We start from the raw sequence: 18,970 nt of genomic DNA, 5'->3' as shown, positions 1-18,970 counted from the left end.
TGTGACATGTTATAAAGTAGTTTATGCAAAACCAAATTTGTGTCAGAACTTGACTCTGAAAACTGGCTTACAGATTTAACATTTTTATTGGATTTAAACTCTCATTTAAACGAGATAAACATGCATCTTCAAGGTGAAAACCAGCTTATCAGTACAATGTTTCAAGCTGTAACAGCATTACAAATGAAGCTGAAATTACAGCAAACTCAAATTAAAGCAAATAGTTTTATGCATTTCAACACACTGGCTAAGCACAGTGAAAAATATTCAGCCTTGCTTGTTGATTTGATACAATTTGAAAACAGATTTCAAGATTCCCAGGAAAATAATCAATATTTTGGTGTATTTGTGACTCCAATATCAGGTAACATAAATGGGTTAGCTGCCAATTTTCAAGTGGAATGCATAGAGCTGCAATTTGACATTCAACTTAAAGAAAAATTTGATCGTATCCTTTTCTTTGTACCTTCCCAGAGACAAATATCCCTTGTTTCACAATCACACCTTATTCACGTTATCGCTTTTTGGCAGCACCAACATTTATTAGAACCAAGACTCTGTCCTCGTAGCACATTGGTTAGGGTGCCGGCCACATACCCTGAGGCTGGTGGGTTCAAGCCCAGCCCGCACCTGCTAAACAACAGTAACAACTGTAACAAAAAAATAGCTGGGCATTATGGCAGGCACCTGTAGTCCCAGCTACTCGGGAGGCTGAGGCAAGAGAATTGCTTGAACCCAGGAGTTTGAGGTTGCTATGAGCTATGATGCCATAACACTCTACTGAGGGCAACATAGTGAAACTCTGTCTCAAAAATAAACAAAAAATAGGGCGGTACCTGTGGCTCAGTGAGCAGGGTGCTGGTCCCATATACCGAGGGTGGCAGGTTCAAACCCAGCCCCGGCTGAACTAAGACAACCAAAAAAGGAAAAAAAAAAAATAGCTGGGCATTGTAGAGGGCACCTGTAGTCCCAGCTACTCGGGAGGCTGAGGCAAGAGACTCGCTTACGCCCAGGAGTCTGAGGTTGCTGTGGGCTGTGATGTCAAGCACTCTACAGAGGGCTACATAGTGAGACTCTGTCTCAAAAAAAAGGAAAAAAAAGAAAGAAAAAATAAAAAACAGAAAACAAAATATCTGATGAGCATCTTGAGAACTCACCAAGAATTGAAACAACTTCCATCAAACCAGATACTGATGCTTTTTATTTATTTATTTATTTATTTTGAGACAGAGTCTCAAGCTGTCACCCTGGGTAGAGTGCTGTGGCATCACAGCTCACAGCAACCTCAAACTCTTGGGCTTAAGCAATTCTCTTGCCTCAAACTCCCAAGTAGCTGGGACTTCAGGCACTTGCCACTATGCCCAGCTTTTTTGTTGTTGTATTTGTCCTTGTTGTTTAGTAGGCCCAGGCGGGTTCAAACCTGCCAGCCTTGCTGTATGTGGCTGATGCTGCAACCACTGTGCTATGGGCACTGCCAGATATTGATGCTTTAGTTTCTCAGATACAATGTCAAATATCCCACAGGTTTTATGTTGCCCACCTTTCCTTTACTTTTATAATAAAAAGCATCAAAAAAAACTAAAGATGTTTAATTACTTAGATATGTATATTTTCTATATAAGTGATCACAAACTTGGGACCTGCTCAATGATTTTAAAAGACTCTGAACAGGCCACTGCCTAATCAGAATTATTATGTGAGGACTTTTTGCTTATTCATGGTGGCAGATATCAGGATAGCACTAAAATTACGCACGGACCTTTTTTCTTTCTTTCTTTGTGGCCCAAGACAATTCTTCTTCCAACGTAGCCCAGAGAAGCCAGAGGGTTGGACACTCCTGCTCTAGACAGTGAATACTGCTGCTTTCAGGCTGTGAGTTCTATAAAGGACCATTACTTTTAGCAGCTAGTGACCTGCAACATGTTAGATTTCAAGGCGGCCCTCAATGAAGACTTGGTCATTTAATGGAGGCTCCTGGCTATGGGCCAGGCCCTGGGTCCTAGAGGAAGTAGTGAGTGGAAGAAAGGGGGGCAGCCAGGATCCCCAGGTTGCAGAAAATAAAAGGATTGTTTTGGTCCTCTGATCCCCGGGCCATGCCAAGGAGTGTGGTTGGGGGATCTGCCCACAGGAGACAAAGCCAGGGCGTGGTGAGGCCTGAGGGTCCCCAGGCAGCCCGTGGGCCCAGAGGCCAGGCTGGAGCAGGGCTCCCGCTCTCTAGGGGGCGTCCAGCCAACCCTGGAGCAGGAGGAAGCAGAGGGGGCGCCAAGCTGCTGGAGAGGAAGCCATGGGCCTGTGGGCAGGGACGCTGCTGCTGGTGCTGGGGAGCCTGGGGAAGCAGGGTGAGCTCAGGGGTGCTGCTCCGGGACAGTGGAAGGGTGGGGTGCAGAGACACCACGGTGAGCATGGGAGCATTGGGAGCGAGCTTACCTTCTTACCTCTATCCAGAGTCACAGGAGGCGTCCCTGACCCCAGGCACAGAGGGCACCTCATCTACTCCTTTCCCCACCCCAGGTCCTAAGGAAACGGTGCTGCTATCAAGTAACTGCTGGGTCCTGGAGGAAGGGGTGGGCCCTGTGGACCACGTGGGGAGGGTCACCTTCCTACACCTGGACAAGACCCCACCAAGTGTGCCAGTGGTCTGGGAGGGTGTGGGGATCTCTGGGGAGCCCCAGAACTCACCCTGGGGGGCGAGGCAGGAGGGCCTGCTGGTTCATATCTGAGCCGCGGGTCGGTCTGTCCATCCCAGGGCCCTGCGGCCTCCGCGATATTCACTCACTGGTGGTGGGCGGAGTAGAGACGGCGCGCGGGCGCTGGCCGTGGCAGGCCCTCGTGCGAGTGCCACAAGGCTACTTTTGCGGAGCGAGCCTGCTCAGCCGCCGCTGGGTGCTCTCGGCTGCCCACTGCTTCGTAAAGTGAGTCTGGGGTGGGTGGGGGCGGATGGGGCCAATGACTGGGTAGCTTCTGAACCCCAGGCCGGGCTCCAACTGGCTACACCAGTTCCCTTTGGTATGCCTGGAGGGTGCCCTGTTCATATTTTTCCAGAATGTTTTCCCAGAACATTTCCACTCTTGTTTGGGCATATTATTTTGTTTTCAACCCACATGGCACCACCCTCTACCAGGGTCCTCAAACCACAGCCCATGGGCCACATGAGGCCATGTGATTGTATTTGTTCCGGTTTTGTTTTTTTACTTCAAAATAATATATATGCAGTGTGCATAGGAATTTTTTCATAGTTTTGTTTTTTTTTTTAACTATAGTCCAGCCCTCCAACGGTCTGAGGGATAGTGAATTGGCCCCCTGTTTAAAAAGTTTGAGGATGCCTGCGCTACACTTCTGTCATTCCACCTCCCTGTGGGTGTATACCACAGGTGTGCAAGACTGGGTTGAGGGCCACCTGCTAGGCACTGAGCTGCCTGTGGCCCAGCTCTCCCAGGGAAGGTGTGTTGGCTCCACCGTGCTGGGCACCCACATTGCCCAGTGCATCTGCTCCTTCTTCCTTGGGGCTGCATGGGGGTCCTGCTGGAGGACTTGGCTCAGTTCAAGTATCCTTAGGAGGCTCTGTGAGCTGACAAGACTCCACCCTCCTGTTCCACCTCCCCCCACCCCAGTCTCCAGGTTTTGGGACTTTGGTTGTGACTTCTCTGAGCTGTCCCATGTCTACAGGTACTATTGTACCCAGGAGGACTTGCTAATGGCATCCAGGATGAGCAAGTAGTAGCAACCCTACAGTGTCACATCATAGACTGGGCTCACAGGTGTGCTCAGGTGGCCAACTCTCCTTCCTGGGGCCCTGACTGTTCTCTCTTTTGCCAGGTACAATAATCCTTCCAAGTGGTGGGTACAGTTTGGTGAGCTGAATCTTAAGCCATCCTTATGGAACCCTCGGGTCTACCTCAATCGATACAGGGTGCAAGATATCATTGTGAACCCCAGCTTTCATGAAGGTCTCAATGACATTGCACTGCTGAGACTGGCCTCCTCTGTCACCTACAATAAGTACATCAAGCCCATTTGTGTCCTGTCATCCACCTCCATGTTCCAGCACCGGACAGACTGCTGGGTGACTGGCTGGGGGGTGCTCAGCGAGAATCACAGTGAGGCTGGGGACAGATGGGGTGGGAGGGATGAAGGGTTGGGGTGGCCTGGGCATTACCTTCCACCTCTGTTCTGCCACACAGGAGTACCAGCTGCCTCATTGGCCTGGGGCACAGTGGGAGCCCCTCTTGCCCCTCTGGTCAGCCTCCTCTCCTCACTTGCTTTTGTGCTCTCACTCCCATCTGCAAGGATAGGAACCAAACACTCAATTCTCTCTCCCTCCCAGGTTGTGGAAGCCACAATGAGAGTTGGAGACGGAGGCCAGCCTGGCCCAGGCTATAGGCACAGAGGCTCTGGAGGTCCTGATGAACAAAGGCCTCAGGCGATAATTTTTTTAAATGGAAATTCACTTGACATTTAATTCACAAACCGTAAAATTTTTTAAGTGTACAGTTTTAATGTATGCAATTCAGTGACATTTAGTATATTCATAATGCTATACAACCATCACCACTATCTAATTATAGATTTTATTATCTCAAAATGGAGTCTCATACTCTTCAGTCATGACTTTCAATCCCCCCATTTCTCTAGACCCATGGTCCCAGAATACCCCTAATCTAGAATTTCCTATTCTGACATTCCATGTAAGTAGAATTGTATAGCATATGGTCTTTTTGGCCTGGCTTCTTTCACATAACGTAGTGTCTTAAGGGTTCCTCTATGTTGTAGCATGTAGAAGAACCTCATTGTTTTTGTGGCTGAGTAGTATTCCGCAGTTTAGATATACCACAGTTTGTTTATCCAGTCTTCCATGGAAGGACAACTGCATTGCATTTATCTTTTTAGTATTGTGACTAGAACTGCTATAAATATTAAGTACGTAAGTGTATGTTGGAAGACCTCTTTCTATATGTAGGTATATATTTAGGGGTGCAATTGCTGGATCATACTGGAATTGCCAAACCTTGTTCTATAGTAACTGCACGATTTTACATTCCTATCAACAATGAGGGTGATAATTTTTCCCTGTTCTTGTCAACACTTCTTACTTTCCAATTGTTTTTTACTGTGGCCTTCCTAGTGGGTGTGAAGTGGTATCTTATTGTGGTTTTCATTTGCATTTCTCTAATGACAGATGATGTTGAACATTTTTCAGGTGCTTTTTGGCTACTTGCATATGTTTCTTGGAGAAATACCTATTCTCATCCTTTGCCCATTTAAAAAATTTTTTTAAATTTCGGAATATTACAAGGGTGCACACATTTTGGTTATACAATTTGCTTTCATACATTTAAGTCAAAGTTTAAGTGTGCCCTTCACCCAGAATGTGTGCATTGTACCAGTTAGGTGTGAATTTACCTAACCTCTTATACCCCTTCCCATCTACTTGGTTTCTGTTGAGTGTTACTTCCATATGTGCATATAAGTGTTGATCAATGTGTATTGTGTACATGTGATGTTTGTTTTTCTATGCTTCTCTTAGAAGAATGGTCTCCAGTTCCACCTTTACCCATTTTTAAATTGGATTTTGTCGTTGTTGTTGAGTTGAAATCATTCTCATACATTTTGGATACTAGACCCTTATTAAATATATGATTTGCAAATATATTTCCCATTCTGTTTTTCTTTTCCCTTTCTTGATAGTTACTATAGAAGTCTTTAATTTTGATGAAGTCAATATTATTTATCTTTTCCTTTGCTGCCTGTCTTTTTGGTTTCATATCTAAGAACCCATCACCAGGGCAGCACATGTGCCTCAGTGAGTAGGGCGCTGGCACCATATACCAAGGATGGCAGGTAAGAACCCAGCCCCGGCCAAACTGCAACAAAAAAATAGCCAGGCATAGCAGGCGCCTGTGGTCCCAGCTACTCAGGAGGCTGAGGCAAGAGAATCGCCTAAGCCCAAGAGCTGGAAGTTGCTGTGAGCTGTGACGCCACAGAACTCTACCAAGGGCAACAAAGTGAGTCTCTGTCTCTAAAAAAAAAAAACTCATTACCAAATCCCAAGTGAAGATTTACCCCTATTTTTTTGAAGAGTTTTATAGTTCTAGCTTTTTTTTTTTTTTTTTTTGAGACAGAGTCTCACTATGTCACCCTAGGTAGAGGCTGTGACATCACAGCTCACAGCAACCTACAACTCCTGAGCTTAAGTGATTCTCTTGCCTCAGCCTCCCAAGTAGCTGGGACTACAGGCACCTGCCACAACACCCAGCTATTTTTTGGTTATAGTTGTCCTTGTTGTTTGGCAGGCCCAGGCTAGATTCGGGAGGCCAAGGCAGGTGGATTGCTTGAGCTGACAAGTTCAAGGCCAGCCTAAGCAAAAAGTGAGACCCTGTCTCTACTAAACTAGAAAAACTGAGGCAAGAGGATCGCTTGAGCCCAAGAGTTGGAAGATGCTGTGAGCTATGATGCTATGGCACTCTACCCAGGGCAACAGCTTGAGACTCTGTCTCAAAACAAAATTTTTTTTTAATGTATTTTGAATTGATTTTTATAGACAAAAGTGAAGTAGGTTTCCAACTTCATTCTTTTGCACATGGCTATCCAGTTGTCCAAACATCTGTTGAAGAGATTATTCTTTCTTCCATTGTATTGTATTGCAACTCTTGTTGAAAATTGCTTAGCCATAGATATATGAGTTTATTCTTAGACTCACATTGGGCTATATGTGTGTCCTTCTGCCAAGACCACACTGATTCCTGTATATCCTTTATAGTATATTTTGAAATCAGGAAGTGTCAATTCTCCAACTTTGTTCTACTTTTTGGATATTGCTTTCATTATTTGGGGTTCTTTTATATTTTATGCAACTTTTAGAATCAGGTTGTGATACTTTGTAAGAAAAGGCCATTGACCTTTGGATAGGGACTACATTGAATCTGTAGACTGCTTTGAGAATTATTGCCATCTTAATAAGTCTCCCATCATGAACATGTGGTGTATTTCCATTTATTTAATTTTTTAACTTCTTTCAGTGATGTGTTGAAGTTTTTTGTAGAATTCTTGTACCTCTGAAACTAATTTATTCCTGTTTTATTCTTTTTGATGCTATTATAAATGAATATTTTCTTTTTTTTTTTTTTTTTTTTGTAGTTTTTGGCCGGGGCTGGGCCTGAACCCGCCACCTCCAGCATATGGGGCCAGCACCCTACCCCTCTGAGCCACAGGCACGGCCCAAATGAATATTTTCTTAATTTCCTTTTTGGATTGTTCATGTCAACATAGGAAAACATCACCAATTTTTGAGTGTTGATTTTTGCATCCTGTAATTGCTGACTTTATCTATTAGTTCTATCACTTTTTTGTGGAATCTTTAGAAATTTATACATACAAGATTGTGTCATCTGTGAACAGAGGTAATTTTACTTCTCACTTTCCAATTTGTATGCCTTCTATTTCTTTTTCTTATCTAAGTGCTCTGGCTAGGACTTCTAGCTGAATAGATGTGGTAAAAGCAGGCATCCTTGCTTTGTTCTGATCTTAGAAGAAAAGCTGTGAATTTTCACCAAAGATTATGGTGAAAATTTCCAGCTATATTTTCCAGCTTTTATTTCAATGAGATGGTTTCCTTCTATTCCTAGTTTGTTGAGTGTTTTCTATCATGAATAGGTATTGAATTTTATCAAAATTTTTTTGGCATCAATTGAGATGATCTGTTGTTTTTTTCTCCTTCATTCTATTACTAAAGTATGCCATATTGCTCTTGAACCACCCTGCCCCCGGGGGATAAATCTTACTTTGTCATGGTATACCATCCCTTTAATACACTTGTGCTGCTGAACTCTGTTTGCTAGTATTTTCTTGAGGATTTTTGCATGTATGTTCATAAGGGACATTATAAGGGTTTTGGCTTTCTTTTCTTGTTTGGCTTTGGTGTCAGGGTAATACTGGCCTCTTAAAATGAGTTAGGAAATGTTTCTTCTCTTTTATTTTTAGGAAAAGTCCAAGAAGGACTGGTGCTAATTCTTCTTCAAATGTTGGTAGAATTCACCAGTGAAGCCATCTAATTGTGACCTTTCTTTGTTGGTAGATTTTTGATCTCTGATTCAATCTCTTTACTTATTATAAGTCTGCTCAAATTTTCCATTTCTTCTTAAGTCAGTTTTGATAGTATGTATGTTTCTAGAAATTTTTCTGTTTCTTCCAGAAATTTGATTTGTACAATTATTCATAATATTCCTTTATAGTCCTTTTATTTCTAAAATGCTAGTAGTGATATCTCCACTTTCATTGTCTATTTGTTGAGGTTTCAAAGAACTAACGTTTGGTTGGTTACATTATTTTCTCTATTTGTTTTTCTTTCTTTTGTTGTTGTTGTCATTGTGGAGACACAGTCTCACTATGTCATCCTCGGTAGAGTGCAGTGGCATCACAGCTCACAGCAACCTCCAACTCTTGGGCTTAAGAGATTCTCTTGCCTTAGCCTTTCAAGTAGCTGGGACTAGAGGTGCCCACCACAACGCCTAGCTAAATTTTTTTGCAGTTGTCATTGTAGTCTAGATGGCCGGGCTGGGTTTGAACCTGCCACCCTCTGTGTATGTGGCCAACACCATAACCACTGTGCTGCGGGCTCCAAGCCATGTGTTTCAACTCTCTAGTTTGCTTTTCTCTATTCTAATTTTTATCCTTTCCTTCTTTCTGCCAGCGCTGTGTTTAGTTTGTTCTTCTCTTAATAATCATTCTAATAGTTCCTTAAGATGTAAAGGTAGGTTGTTGATTTAAGATTTTCCTTCTTTATTAATGCAAGTATTTATAGCTAAAATTTTCTTCTGATAACTGCTTTTGCTGCATCTCATAAGTTTTGGTCTGTTGTGTTTTCATTTTCATTCTCAAAGTATTTTCTAATTTTCCTTGCAATGTCTTCTTTGAACCATTAGTTGTTTAAGAGTGTGTTGTTTAATTTCCACGTATTTGTGAATTTTTCACTTTTTCCTTTGTTAGTGGTTTCTAGTGTGCTTCTCATGTGGTCAGTGAAGATGACTTCAACCTTCTCTAATTTACTGGAACTTTGATCTGTGACTTGACATGTAGTCTCTCCTAGGGAATATTCCATATACACTTTAGAAGAATATCCACAGATGCTCTTTGATCTATAATGGATTATGTCACAAAAATCCCACTGGACGTTTAAATATCATAAGTCAAAAATCCACTTACTAGGAGGGCACCTGTAGCTCAGTGATTAGGGCGCTGGCCACATGCTCTGGGGCTGGTGGGTTCAAACCCAGTCCGGGCCTACTAAACACATAAACAAACAACAAAAAAAGCTGGGCATTGTGGTGGGCTCCTGTAGTCTCAGCTACTAGAGAATCGCTTGAGCCCAAGAGTTTGAGGTTGCTGTGAGCTATAACGCTACGGCACTCTACCGAGGGTGACAAAATGAGACTCTGTCTCAATTAAAACAAAAAAAAATTCACTTACTATACCTAAACTATCAAACTTCTTCAAAATACTTTAAGTTAGCCTGGCCTTTCTTTAGCGTTCCCCAAACTCTTACATTAACCTATGTTTGGGCAAAGTCATCTAACCTGAAGTCTGTATTATAAAATAATGTTGAATATCTCATGGTCATGTGGCTGACTGGGACCTGCAGCTCGCTGGTGTTGCCCAACATCATGGGAGAATATCCTATCTCTTAGTGCTAGCCTGGGAGAAAATCAAAATTCAAAATTTGAAGTACAATTTCTAGTGAATCCATATCACTGTCGTATCATCATAAAGCCAAAACATCGTAAGTTGAGCTATTGTAAGTCAGGGACCATCTGTATTCTGCTGTGTTTAGGTGGTCTGTTCTGCATGTATCTGTTAGATATTTTTTGCTTATAGCGTTGCTCTAGTTCTCTATTTTGTTATTGACCTTCTCTCTGCTTAGTCTATTCATTATTAAAAGTGGGATATTGGGGCGGCTCCTGTGGCTCAAAGGAGTAGGGCACCAGCCCCATATGCTGGAGGTGGCGGGTTCAAGCCCAGCCCTGGCCAAAAACTGCAAAAAAAAAGTGGGATATTGAAGTATCCTGTATTACTGTAAAGCTGTCTATTTCTTCCAACAATTTCATTAATTGTGCTTCATATATTTTGGAGCTATGTTGTTAGATACATAAATGTCCATATTGTCATATTTTCTTTTTGATTTGACTCATCAATATTTCATGTTGTTCTTACACTTGTCCAAAAGTTTTATTTAAAGCCCATTTTGTCTGATATTTTTTATATTGGCAACTTCAGCTCTCTTTTGGTTGCTATTTGCATAGAATCTCTTTTTTCCAATTTTTCCCTTTCAGTATGTGGGTGTCTTTGGATCTGAAATGAATCTCTTCTGGCTGGCCTAGAGCTGGATCTTGTGTTTTTAAGCCATTTTGCCAGTCTCTGCTTTTTGTTAGGTGAGTTTTATCCATTTATATTAAGAGTAATGACTGATCCAGAAAGTATTACTTCTAACATTTTGCTATTTGTTTTCTCTAGCTTGTCTTATATAATTTTTTATTTCACTTATTTTTTTTAGTGTGCCATACTGATTCCCTTCTCATTTCCTTTTCTGTATATATTTTAGTGTCTTTGACAGTTGCCTTGTGGATTATAATTATAATGATCTATTTTTTGTTTATACCAACTTAGCTCAAGAGTATACAAAAATCTCTGTTCCTACAGAGCTCCCTTTCTTCACACTATGTTATTATTGTTAGAGTTTACATCTTTGTTCAGTGTATAACCATAAACATGGATTCTACTTATTGTTTTATACATCTGTCTTTTAAATTGTTTAGGAAAAGAAAGAAATTATAAATAAAATATGTAATAATGTTGACTTTTATGTTACTGACCTTTAGCAGAGCTCTATTTCTTTGCATGACTTTTAGTTATCATTTGGTGTCCTTTCCTTTCAGCCTGAAGGACTCCTTTTCTGTTTTCTTGTAGGATAGGTCTACTGGTGACAAACTCTGGGAGTCTATTAATCTCACCTTCATTGTATTGAAGGATAGTTTTGACTGAAGACAATTCTTGGTTATTTTTTTCCTTCAGCACTTTAAATATGTCATCCCACTGCCTGGTGGGTTCCATGGATTCGGAAAAGAAATTGGCCATTAATCTTGTTGACAATTCCTGGTCCTTGATGAATTGTTTCTCTCCTGCTATTTACCAGATTCTCTCTTTGTCTTTGCTAGTTTGATTATGTGTCTCCTGTGGATATCTCTGTGTTTACCTACTCAGATAGCTTTGCTCAGGTTCTTGAATCTATAATTCATGTCTTTCATCAAATTTGGCAAGCTTTACCCTGAATCCTGCAGCTGTAGGATATTAAATATAAACATTCTCATCCAGCTTAGCCCCTCCCTCTGTCATGCTTTGACTAAGGAAACTCTCCACTGGCTCAGGCAGGGAGTACTATCTTCACTCTTTAAATAGGGAAACCCAGTCTGGTGAGAGCTGTAATACCTGCCCATTCCTTCTATGATATTATTTATTTTTATTAAATCATAACTATGTACATTTATGGGGTATAATGTGCTGATATGATATACAATGTGGAATGCTTACATCAAACTGATTAACATAACCATGACCTCACTTACTTATGTGTTGTGGCAAGACATTTATACTCTACTTTTTTTTTTTATTAGAGACAGAGTCTCACTTTGTTGCCCTCGGTAGAGTGCTGTGGCATCATAGCTCACAGCAACCTCCAGTCTTGGGCTTAGGCAATTCTCTTGCCTCAGCCTCCGACTAGCTGGGACTACAGGTGCCTGCCACACTGCCTTGCTATTTTTTTGTTGCAGTTTGGCTGGGGCTGGGTTCAAACCCGCCACCCCTGGTATACGGGGCCAGCGCCCTACTCATTTAGCCACAGGCGCCGCCCTATACTCTACTCTTAATAGTTTTGAAATGTACCATTGCATTGTGCACAATAGGTGAGGTCCCTTCTATGATATTATTAATTGCCCATGTTGTGCTGGGTGCTAGGGAGTCATCAAGAGCAATACCTAGGCACTGTGGATGTGCCAAGGACACCCCCACCACTGTAACGTGGGGCCTTCCTCTTCCCTCTGCCCCAGATGTCAGAGGAGAGGCTAAGGTTGCTGTCTTTCCTTGTCCTTCCTCAGCATCTCTTCCTCCTCCATACAACCTCCAGGAAGTTAAGGTCACCATCTTAAACAACACCAGGTGTAGCTACCTGTTCAAACAACCTTCCTACCGCAGTCTAATCCAAGATTCCATGATTTGTGCTGGTGCTGAGGATGGCAGTGTAGACACCTGCAAGGTGAGTGCCTCTACCCCACCAGGGAAGCCCACCCTATCCAACCCCGGGGCCTGGGAGCAACCCCATGTACCCACATACCCTTGGGACTTATTTTTGAGGAAAAATTTGCAGTCTTTATTTACCAATGCTATAAAACAGGCTCTTCATTTCACATAAATTATACCTCCTCTGATCATCCAGCCAAACCTAGGAGGATATTGCCCCACTTTGCAGATGCAGAAACTGAGGCTTGATCACTGCCAGGGAAGGAGTGGGATTTGTGCCCAGCCCCACAACCCATTCTGCTCTCCCCATCCCTCCTCTGCTCACTGACCCTGTGCCAGGCTGGTCTCACCCATACTTTTCCCCAGGGTGACTCTGGCGGACCCTTGGTCTGCAACAAGGATGGACTGTGGTATCAGATTGGAATCGTGAGCTGGGGAGTGGGCTGTGGTCGGCCCAACCGGCCTGGTATCTACACCAACATCAGTGTGTACTTCGACTGGATCCAGAAACTCATGTCCTGTAGTACACCCAGGCTGGATCCCTCCAGGTTACTGTTGCTCCTCGCTCTGCTGTGGTCCCCCCAACTTCTACAGCTGGTCTGAATCCATCAGAGACGGTGAAGTTGCAGTGGGTACCACAGCCTTGGCACACTCCCCCTATGGGCACTCCAGCGTCTGGGTAAGGACCGCCTGCTGGACAAACCCCAGTTCCCTCTGTCCTGATTGCTAATAAACACATGTGCATGTTCAAGTTGATGCTTGCAGAACTTTCTGTGGACCCAAGTCGCCTCCTGGACAGCTCCCTCCTATTATCCGATGCCCAGTCCAGCCCAACCCCATTTTAACTCCTAAATCTTACTCAGGTGCAAACAGCAGAACCCTCTGTTGTTAGTTCAATTAAGAAAATAAATGATGGCAGCACAGTAGTAGCACCAGATGTCCGGGCCTGTGATGCCTGGTGGTGGTGGTGGTGGTGGTGCTGTGGAGGAAACGCTCCTGCTAGCTGTAGTTCGAATGTCTCCTCCAAACTTCACGTTGAAACAAATGCCATTGTGACAGTATTAAATGTTAGTGCCTTTAAGGGCAATGAGGTCATGAGGGCCCTGACTTTGTGAATGGACTAATGCTGTTGCTGCAGGAGTGGGCAACAGCATTAGTCCATTCTGGAAAAGGATCCAACCATCCATAAAAGGATGACATTTGGCCCCCACCCTTTCTCGGTCTGGTCCACTTCCTTGCCTTTCTACATGGAAGATCCTCACCTCATGTTGACGCCATGCCCTTGCGCATCTTTGTCTTCAAAACCACAAGCAAAATAATCTTCTTTTCTTCTTAAATTATCCTATCTGTGATGCTCTGTTAGAGCAGCAGAAAACAGACAATGGGGCGGCGCCTGTGGCTCAGTGAGTAGGGCGCTGGCCCCATATACCAAGGGTGGCGGGTTCAAACCCAGCCCCGGCCAAACTGCAACAAAAAAATAGCCGGGCGTTGTGGCGGGCGCCTGTATTCCCAGCTGCTTGGGAGGCTGAGGCAGGAGAATCGCCTAAGCCCAGGAGTTGGAGGCTGCTGTGAGCTGTGTGACGCCACGGCACTCTACCGAGGGCAATAAAGTGAAACTCTGTTTCTACAAAAAAAAAAAAGAAAGAAAGAAAGAAAACAGACTATGACAGAAAATTTGTACCAAGAAATGGGGCCGACCCTGTAACAAATACCTGAAAATGTGGAGATGGCTTTGCAACTGGGTAAGGGTAGAAGCTGGAAGAATTTGGAGGAGAAAGTTAGAAAAATCCTAGACCACCATGAGTGGAGCATTAAGGGCGATTTTGGTGAGGGCTCAGAAGAACAGGAGAGACGTGGGTGAAGTTGAGAAATTCTTAGACATTACTTGAGTGGTCGTAATGACCGGTAGTAGTAACCAGTATTTCCATTTCTACCAGATGCTGTTAGAAATGAAGTCACTGAAGACCCTTCTGAGGAGGTCTCAGACAGAAATGAGGAACAAGGTTCTGGAAGCTGGGGTGAAGGCCATATGGCAGTGCGGTTGCAAAGAACTTGGTGGAATTGTGTCTGTGTGGAAGGCAGAACTTAGGACAATACCTAGATTATTTGGCAGAAGAAATACCCGTGGAGCAAAGTGCTGAGCTGCTGTGTGACTGTTTTTAACCTCATACAGGGCGACGTGAGAGGGGGAAATGGCTTTAATATGGGATTTATAATTGAAAGAGAAGCAGAATAGGAAGGTTTGGGAAATTTATAGCCTGGCCATGTAAACAGTGAGAAGGTCAAACCAAGGGTGCCAGCATACCTGCCAGACAGGCTTCAGCCCCCTCTGTCCCAGCTGCTAATGCACATGTGCGCGTGTTCAACTTGATGCTTACAGAGCTTTCTGTGGGCCACTCCCCCCTCTGTTCACTCATGGCCCAGACACCACCCTAAATCTCTTTCCAGGGTTTAGTTACAAACTGCAGAACCCTATTTCCTCTCGTGCACCAAGGTGTGGTCCCAGGTCAGCCTTTGAGGCCACCATGGTAAGACCAGGAGCATCTGGTAACTGCATGATGGGAATCCTGGGATGGGGGTGTCCATTGTTTTGCTGCTATAACAGAATTCCACACACTGGGTGCTTTATGGGGAAGTTTATTTGGTTCACAATTCTGGAGACTGAAGCAATTAGCCTGGATAGAGAGAAGCCAAGTGCTGTTCAAAGACAACAGGAAAGCACCTGAGGTATTTGCAGGACCTTTGAGGATGCCCTTCCCATCACAGGCCCTCACTCTAGGAGGGCAGAGCGGTTTACAAGGTGGTCTTGGGGCACCCTTTTGCAGGCCAGTGCCCAGGGCCACCCTGGGGCTCTGCTCTTCTCATCCTACCACAATGTTCCTTGGTCACCCTGCTGTAGCTAAAGCAGGCCCAGATATAGCTCATCCCACCGCACAGAGTACATAAGCAGTAAGACTTGGCAGTGTCCACATGGTATTAAGTCTGCAGTGAGCCCAAGGAGCAAGGCTGGAGGGGTTTCTGGCTCCCCACACCAGGGAAGGGGGGCAGCCAGTGCTGGCCCCAGCCTAGGATATCTTCCTGCCCTGCAGGACAGCATCACTCACCAAAGGCAGCTGACCCGGTTCAGGTAGAATTGCCAGTCTGCTACAAATGTACCAGCGGTCCAGTGGATGTGCTGTCCCCCTGCCCCCTGGGTGTCACGCATGGGGCTGGGGAGGTCCTGTCTGCTGAGAGGCTTGGCTGGTCACAGAGAGGAAGATGGAGATTGGGAGCCAGTGGGCGGATTTCAAGGTAGGGCTAGAGTGGACATGGCTATTTCTAGGGTACAGCAGGTGAGTCCGGTGGCCCTTTCTTGGTGTGAAGGTCTGGGGACTTCCCAGTGGAGTTGGACACATGGAGAAGAGATGGAAGCTGGCTAGAGGGAGCATGCTCAGAGATACAAGGTGGCGTTCTCAGCCCAGCTGCCTGGGCCCCACTGCAGCTGGCTCCTCTCTCCACAGTCCCGTGTGGCCAAGGGGAGTGGATCCTCCAGCATAAAAACCTGCCCCACATCAGCTGTCCTGGCCAAGCTCACCCTTGTGGATCTGCCCACTGGGCAGCCTCTCCACCTGCCACCCTCCTGGGACCTGCCAAGCCTAGCTGGGGTCATCCAAGAAAAACCTATCATCCTGAGCTGTGCCCTGGGCCTGCCTGCAGCCTCTTACCCAAGCAGGAGAGGGTTGGACCCCTCGGCCAGCCCAGGGGTAGAGGGTGTAGGGTGGGAAGAGGGGCTCCTGGCCTATTCCCTGACAATCTCATGATCTTTATAGGTACCAGGCCTGGGCTAAGTGTCCCAAGGCAGCCCTACAGAGTTGTTCACATGTGAATAAATTATGTCCAAGGTTAATTAAATTAGTTGAATTGTAACCCACAAGATGGTAAAGCTGGCTCAAAGGAGAATTAGAGGAACAGGAAATAAAGAATCTTCTGTGACAGGTGGCACCTGTGGCACAGTGGGCAGGGCGCCAGCTCCAAATACCGGGGATGGCGGGTTCAAATCCAGCCTCAGCCAAACTGCAACAAAAGAATAGCCAGGCCTATGGCTGGCGCCTGTAGTCCCAGCTACTCGGGAGGCTGAGGCAAGGGAATCACCTAAGCTCAGGAGGTGGAGGTTGTTGTGAGCTGTGTGATGCCACGACACTACCGTGGGTGATAAAGTGAAACTGTCTCTAAAAAAAAAAAAAAAAGAATTTTCTGTGACAAGCATCCTAAATAAATGAGTAAGATTAGAGACAGAACTGACCACTGTCCTACCAAACAATAAAACCCTACCTTTGGACACATCTTTGGGAAAGAAATCATTTGCATCTCAACTGAGCAAAAATCTACAAGTTAATAATGAATTTCAGATATGGACCATATGTGTAGCAAATTTTGTATCAGACAAAGGTGCATTATCCAGGAAAATGTAAACATCTTTTTTGGCCCATTAGACGAGGCTTCAAGAGAACACCGAAAGGGCATAATTCTATCTTGTGGTCTTATTTCCAAATTTTGGATAGTTTTTTCCAATTGTGTTTAAGGCAGACTCATCATGCACTGGTTACCAGTTTGTCAGAGTCTGACGGGACAGAGACACTCAATGCAAAACAAGTTACACGAAGTGGGTTTATTGCTTACAGATGGGCAACGAGAGACAACTGAAGCTTCAGACCCATCGTAAGCTGGTCCCCCAGAGCTCAGGAAAGCTGCCTGGGGTGAATGGGTCTCGACTGCATGTGCTCCCTTACACCGCAGCTAAGGGACCTTGAAAGGCAGACCACCCGTGCTGGGAGAATGGGGACTGAAGACCCTATTCTTGGCAAAGGACAGCACCCCCAGAAAAAGAGGAAAACTAAAGGGTGGCACCTGTGGCTCAGTGAGTAGGGCGCTGGCCCCATATACCAAGGGTGGCAGGTTCAAACCCAGCCCCAGCCAAACAGCAGCAAAAAATAGCTGGGCATTGTGGTGGGCCCCTGTAGTCCCAGCTACTCGGGAGGCTGAGGCAAGAGAATTGCCTAAGCCCAAGAGCTGGAGGTTGCAGTGAGGTGTGATGCCACGGCACTCTACCAAGGGTGACGAAGTGAGACTGTCTTTTGAAAGAAAAAAAAAAAGGAAAACCAAAAACCTGAGTGAGTTGGAACAAAGAAATGTCAGCTAGTTTACGTTTAAGCTAGCCATTGCTAGCAAGCTTCTTGCCTTTTCTGAAATTCTAGCCTGTCGGAGATACAGCTTACAAACACTGTGCTGGGTCTATGAGCACTCTGAGGAGAATAATGGTCATAGAAGAGGCTATGACAAGTCCTAAGAAAAGATATATCTTCTGGGGCATTTCCTGCCCGTTAAACAGGCAAAGCAGATACCCATTGTGGAGATTTGCGTTTGCCTGGGGCAGAGACCAAGGGAGTAACTTGAGCCCTGAGATATGGGCAGAAGAGCTTATATACCTTATAGCAGAGGAAAATCCTCTGTGGTGTTGATGGGAGGAAAATGCCTCCCTTCCATGAATCCCTCAGAGGAAATTAATGCTCATGGCCTTTTACTCCACAGAGAACTAGTGGAGCTTAACCCCTCCCTAGAAATCTGTGTGTGTGATCTCAAGCACTCTCCCAACACAAAGCTCAGGTTTCAGATTACTGAAGGCTACCCTTAAGGTTAATTATAATAACAATAGAAGCTGATATGATCACTCCGAGAAACTGCTGACATCTTTGTTCCCTCCCTCATCTTACCCCCTGGGCAAATAGAGTTCAATAAAATCAGGGTGGAGTAAACACTCTGGGCCATTGTCGGATTCCCACAATGGGCAATGGACCCCTGAGCTCCCACTTTTAATTCTACTCTATGTCTCAAGTCTTTCTTTACCATCGCTTCTAACTCTGTATTTCTTCAGTCAATCGACACCAGTTTCCACAGGTCTCAGGGGATGCTGCTCTTGGGGCAGGACCCTGACACACCTGGGTTATATAACTCAAGAGCCACAGGACGTGCTCAGCATTGAAGGACATCCTGCTTCCAGAGAAGGGAGCAAAATAGCCCTGGGGTCTGGGCCTCCCCTCCATCCTTCCTGGGGGTGGCTGCACACAAAGGGAGCCCTACAAGAGGACCCTGCACAGGTCTGGGTGAGAAACCAGAGATAAAGGAAGGCACAGGTGTGTGGGCCAGGTGCAGGACGCAGGTGCAGGACACAGGTGCAGGACGCAGGTGCAGGACGGTAGGCAGGGGTGGGGAGAAGCTCCTGGAGGAGGGAGGAGGGAGGCAGAGAGTGATGGGGGCAGTGCCAGGCTGCTGGGCTGCCTTGGAGCCAGCTTGCTCATTGTTTTCTGGATGGGTAGTGCAGAACTATAGGCCTGGCGGTCCAGAAGTTCCTAAATTTTTATCTAAGAGCAGAGGAGACAGTAGGAAGCCTGATAGTGCAAACATGATTTGTATTCCCCATTGAGCAATGGCCAAAATTGGGCTCTGCCCATAGGCACTTTTGTTGCCTTGGAGAGGAGAGAGGGTGCCATCTTCTGATACTCAGAAGGAACAGTGGTCCCACTCCCAAGCCACAGAAGTCTGGAAGGGGCTAAGAAGCCAGTTTAGGTCCCCAGAGTGCCCCTGTTCTCAGTAGATATAATAGGACCTCCTGGACCATGAGGAGAAGATGTCAGGGGAACCACTGGCAACA

The 18,970-nt window shown here is 45.2% G+C and overlaps 1 protein-coding gene across 1 annotated transcript; it reads left to right on the top strand.

The window, feature by feature from the left end:
* Nucleotides 1-2,284: 2,284 nt before the first annotated feature.
* LOC128562051 (serine protease 41-like) lies at nucleotides 2,285-12,885 on the top strand. Its single transcript, XM_053556655.1, has 6 exons — nucleotides 2,285-2,396; nucleotides 2,512-2,646; nucleotides 2,747-2,912; nucleotides 3,817-4,097; nucleotides 12,141-12,298; nucleotides 12,649-12,885. Exons 1-6 carry the CDS (start codon nucleotides 2,285-2,287, stop codon nucleotides 12,883-12,885), a joined length of 1,089 nt encoding a protein of 362 aa, XP_053412630.1.
* The last annotated feature ends 6,085 nt before the right edge of the window (nucleotides 12,886-18,970 follow it).

This window comes from Nycticebus coucang, chromosome 12 (genome assembly GCF_027406575.1).
Source record: "Nycticebus coucang isolate mNycCou1 chromosome 12, mNycCou1.pri, whole genome shotgun sequence".
Taxonomy (NCBI): domain Eukaryota; kingdom Metazoa; phylum Chordata; class Mammalia; order Primates; family Lorisidae; genus Nycticebus; species Nycticebus coucang.
The sequence above is the reverse complement of the archived record's forward strand: the minus strand, read 5'-3'. Positions and strand labels throughout refer to the sequence as shown.